Source organism: Salmo salar, unplaced genomic scaffold (assembly GCF_965601325.2).
Source record: "Salmo salar unplaced genomic scaffold, fSalSal1 ptg000335l, whole genome shotgun sequence".
In the NCBI taxonomy this organism is placed as follows: Eukaryota; Metazoa; Chordata; class Actinopteri; order Salmoniformes; family Salmonidae; genus Salmo; species Salmo salar.
The window spans coordinates 458,126-472,378 of record NW_027675353.1 but is presented as its reverse complement, the minus strand read 5'-3'; the positions used below and the strand labels follow the sequence as shown (position 1 = coordinate 472,378).

At 40.3% G+C, this 14,253-nt stretch overlaps 1 protein-coding gene across 1 annotated transcript; it reads left to right on the top strand.

Moving 5' to 3' along the window:
- The first annotated feature begins 1,163 nt into the window (after nt 1-1,163).
- On the top strand, nt 1,164-13,404 carry LOC145875772 (uncharacterized). Its single transcript, XM_082971586.1, has 2 exons — nt 1,164-1,176; nt 11,123-13,404. The coding sequence occupies exons 1-2, from the start codon at nt 1,164-1,166 to the stop codon at nt 12,007-12,009; spliced, it is 900 nt and encodes a 299-aa protein (XP_082827712.1). The 3' UTR covers nt 12,010-13,404.
- Nucleotides 13,405-14,253: the final 849 nt, after the last annotated feature.

Here is a 14,253-nt window from a genome sequence, read left to right as displayed (position 1 = left end):
CATTGTGCATTCTTCTGTCTCTTTTACATAGCAGGTGTAAAATAAACACAGACAAGACAAGTAGGCACGCAGTGCATTATGGTCATTGTAGTTTAAAAATAGCATCTAATTATGTAGGGTGACCATACGTCCTCTTTTTCCCGGACATGTCCTCTTTTTGGACCTAAAAAAATGCGTCCGGCCGGGATTTCTAAATCGCCTAAAATGTCCGGGTTTCGGCTTTTGCTTCCTACAGTCTCCATTCATTGTGTGCGTTTTGGGGGTTTTGCATTGCTTTGACCTTTTTCAAGCGCTCGTACTAAGACCGAAGCAATTGTTAACGCTGTGATAGCACCACATTCTGTCGACATAGCTCAGAAAGCACTAGAAGACATACCTTACTGTGGTGTTTCTACTGATGGGAGCAATCACGGTGCTGTGGAAATATTCCCTCTGCTTATTCAGTATTTTGATTGGAAGAATGGTGGCGTGCAAAGTAAATTAGTCGAAGTTAAAAACACTCCAAATGAGACAGCTGATACGATCGCGCAATACATCAAAGAAACACTGGAAAATAATGGGATTTTTTCCAAATATATTGCATTTACAGTAGGGTGACCATACGTCCTCTTTTTCCCGGACATGTCCTCTTTTTGGAAAACTAAAATTTGGTCACCCTAAATTATGCCATTCTGTATGTGGGGTTGTTAGAGAAGAATGTGATTGTCAGCCCTAACAATCCATTCTAGCAGCTCATCAGGCTCTGAAAAAGTCTTCATTGATGACGTGTTCCATCTATTCCAGGGGACAGCAGAGGAACTTCATCGATTCCACTCCTTCATCAATACAAGCAGTGAACATCTGAAATTCACCCTCACCTTTGATGCGCATGAAACAAGTAACCCGATGGTTGGACAATACTTTTCTCGTTAATCATCTTAAATACTTAAACTGGAAATCAACCAATCCTCTATTGTTAACGCAGTGGAAAGGTCAAATGCTTTATTATCTACACATGTAAAGTGGGTGAGACGGAGAGAAATAAAATGGTTAGGTTATGGTAAAGTTTATAAAAGATCAAATAAAATATTTTTCCCAAAAATTGTTTTAAGTCCCAATGCAAAGTTACACCTCACTGTTCTATTTTTGGAGTTATTACATAAAACCAATCAGAATTCAGAAGAATGCCAAAGGCAGGTGTGATGTAATATGGAAGACCGGTCTATTCCCTGTGATGTAAACAACAACAGAAAGAACTTCAAATTAAACCAATCGTTTAAACCAACGTTTTGGAAATACATAACGCTATCTAACCAAATATCAAAGAATGTTAGCTATATGCAGTTATCTTAGCCAGCCAGCTAACATTAGCTATTTAGCCAACTAGTTATGGTCAGCGAGCTGGAGCCCAACTACAAGAGACCAGTTAGAACCCGATTAACAAAACCCAACTAAAACATAACTGCAGATCAAAAGAGCAGAGACATACAGAATGATGGCTGGGAAAATCCTCAACATCCAAAATAGATAGATTCCAGAAGTCAGTCAGCTAGTGCGCTAGCAGTAAGCCAAGGTGGAAAAAGTGACAAAAATCCCGTAGTCGACTTCACAGAGAATATGCTGAAAAGTAGTGATGGGGAAACAAAGCTTCCTGAAGCATTGACGCTTTTCAGCCTGTTGTGTCAACAAAAAAAACAAAAAAACCAGCAAGCAGGTTGATATCCCACGGCAAGAGGCACCAGAGCTACTGTGCTAACGGGTTCCCTCTAGATAACACAACCACACAGTTCATGAAAAGCATGAGGTGTGACTAACGTTTGCAAGCTTGAGCTAGATATCAACCTAGTGTGACCTTCCTGGTCCCGTCTCTCAAGTCAGTGAGTCAACACAGGAAGGAGCAATGGATGGACAGTTCATTTATTTCCAAAGCTGAAATGATGGGACACACACAGTATGGATGAATGATCAGTAGTGACGGGATATAAATAGCACTCCCACAGCAACTCTCCATAAATCTGCCCTATAATATACTAACAAAAAACAATCAAGATGTCTGTCAAAGTTATTATGATCATATAGTGGATTTAACAGTTCCTAATAATTCCTAATTTACTATAATAAAATAAATACATAGTTTCCATGTGTAATCTCATATTCACAACATCAGAATAAACTGTCATCCATTTTAGTATCAAAATATATCAAATTAACCTGGAATATTACTCAACGTCCCCCTCTGGTGGTGAAGAAGTATAATCCACCTAAACTAACAGAACCGGGCTGATAAACTGGCTGGAGTTCATGAGTTTATAAAACACATACTTTATACATGTCATAAATTACCTGCATTGATGAGACACACAGTGTGGATGAATGATCAGTAGTCGACAGGATATAAATAGCACTCCTAAAGAAGATGCAGTGTGGATGAATGATCAGAATATAAATAGCACTCCTAAAGAAGATGCAGTGTGGATGAATGATCAGTAGTCGACAGGATATAAATAGCACTCCTAAAGAAGATGCAGTGTGGATGAATGATCAGGATATAAATAGCACTCCTAAAGAAGATGCAGTGTGGATGAATGATCAGTAGTCGACAGGATATAAATAGCACTCCTAAAGAAGATGCAGTGTGGATGAATGATCAGGATATAAATAGCACTCCTAAAGAAGATGCAGTGAGGATGAATGATCAGGATATAAATAGCACTCCTAAAGAAGATGCAGTGTGGATGAATGATCAGTAGTCGACAGGATATAAATAGCACTCCTAAAGAAGATGCAGTGTGGATGAATGATCAGGATATAAATAGCACTCCTAAAGAAGATGCAGTGTGGATGAATGATCAGTAGTCGACAGGATATAAATAGCACTCCTAAAGAAGATGCAGTGTGGATGAATGATCAGGATATAAATAGCACTCCTAAAGAAGATGCAGTGAGGATGAATGATCAGGATATAAATAGCACTCCTAAAGAAGATGCAGTGAGGATGAATGATCAGGATATAAATAGCACTCCTATAGAAGATGCAGTGTGGATGAATGATCAGGATATAAATAGCACTCCTAAAGAAGATGCAGTGTGGATGAATGATCAGGATATAAATAGCACTCCTAAAGAAGATGCAGTGTGGATGAATGATCAGGATATAAATAGCACTCCTAAAGAAGATGCAGTGTGGATGAATGATCAGGATATAAATAGCACTCCTAAAGAAGATGCAGTGTGGATGAATGATCAGTAGTGACAGGATATAAATAGCACTCCTAAAGAAGATGCAGTGTGGATGAATGATCAGGATATAAATAGCACTCCTAAAGAAGATGCAGTGTGGATGAATGATCAGGATATAAATAGCACTCCTAAAGAAGATGCAGTGTGGATGAATGATCAGGATATAAATAGCACTCCTAAAGAAGATGCAGTGTGGATGAATGATCAGGATATAAATAGCACTCCTAAAGAAGATGCAGTGTGGATGAATGATCAGGATATAAATAGCACTCCTAAAGAAGATGCATTTTCCAGTTTGCTACCAACTTGATAGAGGGAACTTTAGCATAAAACCCACATGGAAAACTGAGATTCGGCAAATAACATATAAAGAGAGGCCAAACCAACAACAGAAGTTACTAAAACATAAATTGCTAATGTATGATTTAAAAAGTGGATGGTTTATGATCTAATGTCAACTTCATACATTTCTATCCCAGGACCACTCAATTTTCAAATTCTCCATAAATCTGCTTTGGATTACCCAGATTCCCATACCTTTATCACTGACTGTAATGTAAAGACACGAGCAGCAGTCTAAGGTCCTGCATCTCAGTGCTAGAGGCATCACTACAGACCCTGGTTCAAAACTAGGCTGTATCATAACAGGCCGTGACAGGGAGTCCCATAGGGCAACGCACAGTGGCCCAGCATCGTCTGGGTTAGGGTTTGGCAGGGGTTTGGCAGGGGTAGGTCGGTCATTGTAAATAAGAATTTGTTCTTAGCTGGCTTGCCTGGTTAAATAATGGTTAAATACATTTTTTAAATGTAACTTCATTACACCGTTACACTGGCATACAAACTCGGTAGCATAGAGTTGATAATACATATGACGTTGGGAAATAGTGCATTGTGGGTAGTTTAGAAGATTTCCCGAAATAAGTTAATACATTTGTAATAATGCAAAAACATAGCTGTTTGTACTTATAGGTAACCATATCGTGACTACAACTAGCTTACTAGGTCTTTAACCACACTGTGTTGTTACGCTGGTGAGTAAAAACTCATGCTTCCTACACTTTAACTTTTTGTCTGACAATAAAATAAACATTTTACTCAACTGCGTTACCCACTCCAGTCAGCAGATGGCGGTGTGGGAATTTAAGGTAATGCTGTTGGTGTGACGTATAATGTAGTGGACGGAAAGCTTCTTTCAACAGTAGCAACAGTTAGTCAGACACCACGGTAGCTCGCTAGACAAAATAGCCGAACAATAAAGCTCTTTAGATGCTTTAGTGTATATTAGCCACTGTGTTTTAAACCCACTTCTGTCGTCTAGTTAGTTATCCGATTTAATTTCATATTTACGGTGTTTTTGTTATTGGTCAGCTAGCGGGCTGGTTAAGTTAGCATTAGCCTAGCTAGCTAACATCCCCGACCATGTGCTCACTAAGCTACTCTCCTCCTGTTAAAGAAGATGTCTGCTGGACGGAGAAAGAAGCTCTCGTCAAAGAGGAGGAGGAAGAGGAGGCTGTTTCAATACAAAAACAAGTGGAGGGTGAGGCTGTTACCGTGAAAGAAGAAGAGAAAGATGTTACAGTGAAAGAAGAGGAAGACGCGTTCAGAGTGATGGAGGAGGATGTTACAGTAAAAGAAGAGGAGGATGCAGTTTTTGGAGTGAAAGAGGAGGAGGGGGAGATGACTGTCACATCGAAGAAGGAAGAAGAGGAAGAATCTGGATATCTGGGCCCGGTTTCCCAAAGGCATGTTAAGGCATCCAATGGTTCTAACGATGAACGGGCCCTGATTAACACTAGTAAGTACTGTCTTAAATACAGAGGCACAAACTCTGCAGTTGTTTAACTGATGTGTGGTGTTAAAGGGGAAATCTGCAATTTTTACATCCATATTGTGACTTTTTAATGATTTTTTTATAGCCATGTATTCTTGAAGAATATAACACACGTCTCATGAGCTTAGTTCAACTGTTGTACCCCATCAGAACCCCAAATAAACTTTTTTTACTCCAATGTCTAGAAACAATGTAAATCAACACTGTATAGCCTCAACATGGTTAAAACTATAATGTTGATATCATGGATGGTCAGTCCTTGCATCCATAGGTCTGTCTGTCTGTAGTTACATTTCTCCAACCCCATAATCATCTTATTACCAAAACAGTGGTGGAATGACAGCTTTGTTGTTGTTTGAACTGCAGATTGCTGGGTTGTGTGGGCTTTTTCAACAGTAACAAAATGGCTGCCCAGAGGCTTGGTTTGGTAAACAGCTGAGGGATGGGGGAAGGAGGAGTGTAACCACTCTCAAATTCATAGAGAAAGCTATTGTAGCAACCGTAACCCAACACCTAGCGACCTCGTCAAGAAGTTCAGACATCTTGGTGTAACAGTTATAAGGTGTTGTCTTGACAGTCGCTGGATCCAGGATTGAGTTCAGCCCAGGACTACCCCCTGAATGGACTACACTATAAATACAAAGACTGGCCATCCATGATGTCATAATGATAGTTTAACCAGGTTTCTAGGCTATATAGTATATTCTACAATTCATCCATGATGTCATAATGATAGTTTAACCAGGTTTCTAGGCTATATAGTATATTCTAGAATTCATCCATGATGTCATAATGATAGTTTAACCAGGTTTCTAGGCTATGTAGTATATTCTAGAATTCATCCATGATGTCATAATGATAATTTAACCAGGTTTCTAGGCTATATAGTATATTCTAGAATTCATCCATGATGTCATAATGATAGTTTAACCAGGTTTCTAGGATAAATAGTATATTCTAGAATTCATCCATGATGTCATAATGATAGTTTAACCAGGTTTCTAGGCTATATAGTATATTCTAGAATTCATCCATGATGTCATAATGATAGTTTAACCAGGTTTCTAGGATATATAGTATATTCTAGAATTCATCCATGATGTCATATTGATTGTTTAACCAGGTTTCTAGGCTATATAGTATATTATAGAATTACCAGTGTAGATTTCCTGTGCGGGTCAAATTATTACAGCTGTTGATAAGTCATTGTATAATATTCAGCCAATTTTTTTCATGTCATTACATTAAAGGCGAAACATACCTAGATTCAATAACATTCATGCATTGGTTTGAAACCTTTGTTTTAAACCCTTCTCAAATTTGGAGCCTTGACGGGTTTGTAAAAAACGGTTTGTCAAAAAACACTTATTTATTTAAATGTAACCTTTATTTAACTAGGCAAGTCAGTTAAGAACAAATTCTTATTTCCAATGATGGCCTACCCCGGACGACGCTGGGCCAATTGTGCACCACCCTATGGGACTCCCAATCACGGCCGGTTGTGATACAGCCTGTAGTGACGCCTCTAGCACTGAGATGCAGTGTCTTAGACCGCTGTGCCACTCGGGAGCCCCAAAATCATGTTCTAGTGCTGTCCTCACCTAAAATACATCTTGGTCAACCAAGAGTCATCTGTTCTTTCTACCAATCGCTCCATGTGTTTTAATAAAATCAACTATATGTACGTAACTTGTCTGATGCTTTAAATAAGCCCCTTTCAAAAAATGTAGAACTAAGAACAGATATAGCCCTTGGTTCACTCCATACCTGACTGCCCTCGACCAGCACAAAAACATCCTGTGGCGTACTGCACTAGCATTGAATACTGCCCGCGATATGCAACTTTTCAGGGAAGTCAGGAACCAATTCACAGTCAGTTAGGAAAGCAAAGGCTAGCTTTTTCAAACAGAAATTTTTATCCTGTCGCTCTAACTCCAAAAAGTTTTGGGACACTGTAAGGTCCATGGAGAATAAGAGCACCTCCTTCCAGCTGCCCACTGCACTGAGGCTAGGAAACACTCACCACCGATAACTCCACAATAATTGAGAATTTCAATTAGCATTTCCCGACGGCTGGCCATGCTTTCCTCCTGGCTACCCCAACCCCGGCCAACAGCTCCCCACCCCCCGCAGCTACTTGCCCAAGCCTCCCCATCTTCTCCTTCACCCAAATCCAGATAGCTGATGTTCTGAAAGAGTTGCAAAACCTGGACCCTCTCTTTCTAAAATTATCCGCCGCCATTGTGGCAACCCCTATTACTAGTCTGTTCAACCTCACTTTCGTATCGTCCGAGATTCCTAAAGATTGGAACACTTCCGCGGTCATCCCCCTCTTCAAAGGGGGTGACACTCTAGACCCAAACTGTTACAGACCTATATCCATCATGCCCTGCCTTTCTAAAGTCATCAACATCCAAGTTAACAAACAGATCACTGACCATTTCGAATCTCACCGTACCTTCTCCGCTGTGCAATCCGGTTTCCGAGCTGGACACGGGTGCACCTCAGCCACACTCAAGGTACTAAACGATATCATAACCGCCATCGATAAAAGACAGTACTGTACAGCCCTCTTCTCCGACCTGGCCAAGGCTTTCGACTCTGTCAATCACTGTATTCTTATCGGCAGACTCAACAGTCTTGGTTTCTCAAATGACTGACTCGCCTGGTTCACCAACTACTTCTTAGATAGAATTCAATGTGTCAAATCGGAGGGCCTGTTGTCCGGACCTCTGGCAGTCTCTGTGGGGGTACCACAGGGTTCAATTCTCGGACCGGCTCTTTTCTCTGTATATACCAACGATGTTGCTCTTGCTGCGGGTGATTCCTTGATCCACCTCTACTCAGACGACACCATTCTGTATACATCTGGCCCTTCTTTGGACACTGTGTTAACCTCTCTAGGGTAGGGGGCAGTATTTTCACGGCCGGATAAAAAAACGTACCCGATTTAAACTGGTTACTGCTCTTTTCCAGAAACGAGAATATGCATATAATTAGTAGATTTGGATAGCAAACACTCTAAAGTTTATAAAACTGTTTGAATGGTGTCTGTGAGTATAACAGAACTCATATGGCAGGCCAAAACATGAGAAGATTTCATACAGGAAGTGCCCTCTCTGACCATTTCTTGTGCTTCTGTAGCATCTCTGTCGAAAATACAGGATCTCTGCTGTAACGTGACAATTTCTAAGGCTCCCATAGGCTCTCTGAAGGTGCCAGAAAGTGGAATGAGAGCTCTGCTGTCTCTGGGCTAGGTACAGGAGTGCTGTTTGTGAGGGGTCAGGCTGGTGGCTCAGAGACAGGAGATGCGCGGCCCCGAGAAGTGGCCATGTTTTTCTTTCAGCCTTTGACCGAAAACAACTACGCCCGGTTGGAATATTATCGCTATTTTACGAGAAAAATAGCATAAAAATTGATTTTAAACAGCGTAATGGAATATTTTGAATTTTTTTGTCACGACATACATCATATGAATCACATAAAGTCATATGTTTGAGAAATTGAAGTAATAGCATTTTTAAGGTTTTTCGTATTTCGCGCCACTCGATTCCACTGGCTGTTGACTAGGTGGGACGATTCGTCCCACATACCCGAGAGAGGTTAACCTGTCTAGGCGAGGTCAACAGCCAGTGGAATCGCGTGTCGTGAAATACAAATACCTCAAAAATGCTATAACTTAAATTTCTCAAACATATGATTATTTTACACCATTTTAACCTGTTAGGGCTAGGGGGCAGCATTGACACGGCTGGATAAAAAACATACCCGATTTAATCTGGTTACCACTCCTACCCAGTAACTAGAATATGCATATACTTATTACATATGGATAGAAAACACCCTAAATTTTCTAAAACTGTTTGAATGGTGTCTGTGAGTATAACAGAACTCAAATGGCAGGTCAAAACCTGAGAGATTCCTTTACAGGAAGTGGCCTGTCTGACCATTTGTTGAACTTCTTTTCCATCTCTATCATTTACTAAGGATCTCTGCTCTAACGTGACACTTCCCACGTCGTCCATAGGCGCTCAGAGCCCGGGAAAAAACAGAATGTCGTCATTCCAGCCCCAGGCTGAAACACATTATCGCCTTTCTCAAGTGGCCGATCAAGAGACACTGGCTTATGCGCGTGACCCCGACCGCCCCCGCCTTTGGGATTTTTTCCTCTGTTTGCCGAAAAGGAGATTCCCTGTCGGAATATTATCGCTTTTCTACGAGAAAAATGTCGTAAAAATTGATTTTAAACAGCGGTTGACATGCTTCGAAGTAAGGTAATGGAATACTTAGAATTTTATTGTCACGAATTGCGCCATGCGCGTGACACTTCTTTACTATTTCGGATAGTGTCTGGAACGCACGAACAAAACGCCGCTATTCGGATATAACGATGGATTATTTTGGACCAAACCAACATTTGTTATTGAAGTAGCAGTCCTGGGTGTGTATTCTGACGAAGACAACAAAAGGTAATGAAACTTTTATAATAGTAAATATGATTATGGTGAGTGCTAAACTTGCCGGGTGTCTAAATAGCGAGCCCGTGATGCCTGGGCTATGTACTTAGAATATAGCAAAATGTGCTTTCACCAAAAAGCTATTTTAAAATCGGACATATCGAGTGCATAGAGGAGGTCTGTATCTATAATTCTTAAAATAATTGTTATGCTTTTTGTGAACGTTTATCGTGAGTAATTTAGTAAAATGTTAGCGAATTCCCCTGAAGTTTGCGGGGGGTATGCTAGTTCTGAACGTCACATGCTAATGTAAAAAGCTGTTTTTTGATATAAATATGAACTTGATTGAACAAAACATGCATGTATTGTATAACATAATGTCCTAGGGTTGTCATCTGATGAAGATCATCAAAGGTGAGTGCTGCATTTAGCTGTCTTCTGGGTTTTGGTGACATTATATGCTGGCTTGAAAAATGGGTGTCTGATTATTTCTGGCTTGGTACTCTGCTGACATAATCTAATGTTTTGCTTTCGTTGTAAAGCCTTTTTGAAATCGGACAGTGTGGTTAGATTAACGAGAGTCTTATCTTTAAATGGCTGTAAAATAGTAATATGTTTGAGAAATTGAAGTAATAGGATTTTTAAGGTTTTGAAAATCGCGCCACAGGATAGCAGTGGCTGTTACGTAGGTGGGACGAATTCGTCCCGCCTAGCCCATAGAGGTTAATTTGCTAAATTGTAATTACTCTGCTACTATGGCCTATTTATTGCCTTACCTCCTTAATCCATTTGCACACACTGTATATAGATTTTTCTGTCGTGTTATTGACTGTACGTTTGTTTATCCCACTTGTAACTCTGTGTTGTTTGTGTCGCACTGCTATGCTTTATCTTGGCCAGGTCGCAGTTGTAAATGAGAACTTGTTCTCAACTGGCCTACCTGGTTAAATAAATAAATAAAATCTTAACTTTATTGACAACACCCAAATGGATACTGTCATTAACGCAGTTCTTCAATAATTACACATAATTCTTAATGCTTTAGCAAACATTTTATTAAACAGGACATTCAAAAATATCCTTACAATTATAATCCAAGGTAGTGTGAAATGAACTCATCATCAACCTGGAAATGGAGGTTACTCCCCTGAATTTCCCCCATTCACATTCAGAATACATTGTGAAAAACAAAAATCTTTGCTCACCATTTTTGCTCCAGGCAGATATCGTACATCCGTAACTATCGGTTTCCTCATTAGCAGGGAGGAGTTTCTACAACCAAATTGCATGTGCATCGCCCTCGTGCCGCAATTTTAGCAAACACAGAAAGGGGCCTATATTGGAGACCAAAACTTGTCTGGCACACTGCTTAGAGGTTCAACAACACGAATAACTTATTTCTAGCCTACAATCATCAATGTCACTACGAATGTGAAAACAAGACAAAATATGACTATTCTTGCTCATTTTAAGGCAAATATCAAATAATTTTAACATTCATTACAGACGTCAATTGTTGTCCAACATCATGGCTACGCTGTTGGCATCACCTTTTACAGTGGATTACCGCTGTTGTGGGCCTTTAATCATCTGTCTGACTTTGTTGTTCACACAGGAGAGAGGCGGGACAGTCGTGGGTCCTCTGGGGAGCCTCAGCAACATCATGATGCTGAAGAGGCAGAGAAGAGTTGCTCCAGATCAGAACACCTCAAGAAACGCCAGCGGAGACCCACAGGGAAGAGAACTCACTGCTGCTCTGACTGTGGGAAGAGATTCACCTCATCAGGCATTAAAATTCATCAGAGAATCCACACAGGAGAGAAATCTTATAGCTGTAATCAATGTGGGAAGAGTTTTAGTCAATCTGGTTCTCTGACTCTACACCAGAGAACACACACAGGAGAGAAACCTTATAGGTGTGATCAATGTGGGAAGAGTTTTGGTGTATCTGGAGGGCTGACAGTGCACCAGAGAACACACACAGGAGAGAAACGTTATATCTGTGGTCAATGTGGGAAGAGGTTTGCGGCATCTTTCACTCTGACTCTACACCAGAGAACACACACAGGAGAGAAATCTTATAGCTGTGGTCAATGTGGGAAGAGTTTTACTACATCTAGATATCTGACTTTACACCAGAGAACACACACAGGAGAGAAACCTTATAGCTGTGGTCAATGTGGGAAGAGTTTTACTACATCTAGCACTCTGACTAAACACCAGAGAACACACACAGGAGAGAAACCTTATAGCTGTGGTCAATGTGGGAAGAGTTTTACTACATCTAGCACTCTGACTCAACACCAGAGAACACACACAGGAGAGAAACCTTATAGCTGTGGTCAATGTGGGAAGAGTTTTACTACATCTAGCACTCTGACTCTACACCAGAGAACACACACAGGAGAGAAACCTTATAGCTGTGATCAATGTGACAAGAGATTCACAGATAAAAGACCTCTGATCAAACATCAGAAAATACATGAAGGAGTTGTTTCATGATGTCAATGAAATGATGTCACAATGTAGAATGTTTTATCATTGTAGTAGGAGTATTTTAATGATGTCACAATGTAGAATGTTTTAACATTGTAGAAGGAGTATTTTAATGATGTCACAATGTAGAACCCTAAATGTTTGTCCCCTGTTCTATTGATTTCAACATGATATGGATATTAGCCTCAGGGGGAAAATCCAGGCTCTGAAATGGAAGAGTTACTATTTATGTGATTTAACAAAAAGAGTTGTGTTACACTTACCATGTTGGTGACCCACTTGAATCAAAATGCAACACTTCAAAATGTAGCGAGCTGTTTTCTACAAATTGTCCTCTGACCAGGGATGTACACATTATCCCCAGATTCCGTGTGGTTTTTGAGCTGTTCGTTTTAACAGGACGTGTAACCTCATCTCCCTCCTTTCGCACAATTGATTGCCAGCAGCATACCACCCTGCATCCCACTGCTTGCTTGCTTCTGAAGCTAAGCAGGGTTGGTCCTGGTCAGTCCCTGGATGGGAGACCGTATGCTGCTGGAAGTGGTGTTGGAGGGCCAGTCGGAGGCACTCTTTCCTCTGGTCTAAACAATATCCCAATGCCCCAGGGCAGTGACTGCCCAGTGTAGGGTGCAGTCTTTCGGATGGGACGTTAAACGGGTGTCCTGACTCTCTGAGGTCATTAAAGATCCCATTGCACTTATTGTAAGAGTATGGGTGTTAACCCCGGTGTCCTGGCTAAATTCCCAATCTGGCCCTCATACCATCACGGCCACCTAATCATCCCCAGCTTACAATTGGCTCGTTCATTCCCCTCCTCTCCCCTGTAACTATTCCCCAGGTTGTTGCTGTAAATGAGAATGTGTTCTCAGTCAACTTAACTGGTAAAACAACGGTAAAAAGAAAAAAAAATCCACATGATATCGATGAGTTATGACAAATAAGTGTTGTGTTCCTTTGTTTAGGGACCCCTAAATTTAAATGTATCAGTCCAAAATGTAGCTGACTGTCTTCTGCAGGTTGTCCTCTAACCAGTGAGGTGAAATATATCTCCCATTTCCATGTGTTTTTTTAGTTATGTTAGTTTCAACAGCACGTACAACCTGATTTCCCCCCTAATCGATATCAGTGATTTATTGCTACTTGTCAAAACAACAGTGTTTCTGGTGCTTGTACAGTTTTATAAGGTGCTTGTTTTAAATAATACAAGTAATATAATTATTGTGGCAGATGTTTGTGTATATAGCACATGTTATGTTTAGGTTTTCAATTTATCACAAACTGTTTCTGCATATTGGTTATTGATTTGGACACGTTAAAACTGTTTTGACATTGGGGATATCCCATCTAGCAAAATGACGTTGAAAATATGACTATGCAATCAAATATTTACATTTCATGTAACATTTAGTAGTGATAATTATTTATGCAACCAACTGACAATTTTTTTGGTACAATTATAATGACATTGTTGCCCTGTTTTTAGAATATCAGGGTTCATTCTCAGATGTGCCAACACAAATGTACTAGAGCATGACATTGGGGACTGGGCCCCGTTCCAACAACATGCCTATCTAGTGAACCCTGAATAGAGAGAGAAGCTCCGCAGTGAGGTGGAAAGTTACTATGGATATTGCAGGAGTTTCCTCTTGAAATCAGACATGTCTGTGGTGAGGACAACTTGGTTTCTGATTGTCTCAAGGGTGGGCAGTCAAAAAGATTAGTTTTTTTGCGTTTAGCTAGTGCGTTGCTATAGATCACAATTTATTTTGACTACACGTTTTTCCGTGTCGGAGATGAGTTTTGTTTGGGCTCGTTCCAAGGGGATGAGAGTTCTAGAAGCTAGTGAGTTTTAGGAAGAGGAGTATTGTAGAAGCTAGTGGGGAGAATATATATATTTTTTCTTGTTTATAGTTGTTGACAGCCAGTAGACACCATGTTTATATTGGTGAAGGTGAAGCATTGTAGTTGATTATAATGTGAAATAGAAGTTATTTTCAACTAGTAGAAAGAGGAGGAAGGGAAGCGCTACTAAGGTACACAATAGTAAATGTTGGTAGACAGAAGGTGCTCTTTGGTAAAGGGGTGAGTAGGTCATCAAAAAGAAAGGAGGACCAAGGCACTCTTCATATAAAGAATTAAAATGCCTTTATTAGTATGGCAGGTTCAATAGAAACAATGTTTAAAAAAAAATCCAACGCGGTTCGGCTGCATGGCCTTCGTCAGGGAGTACAAAGAAATAATACAATGTCC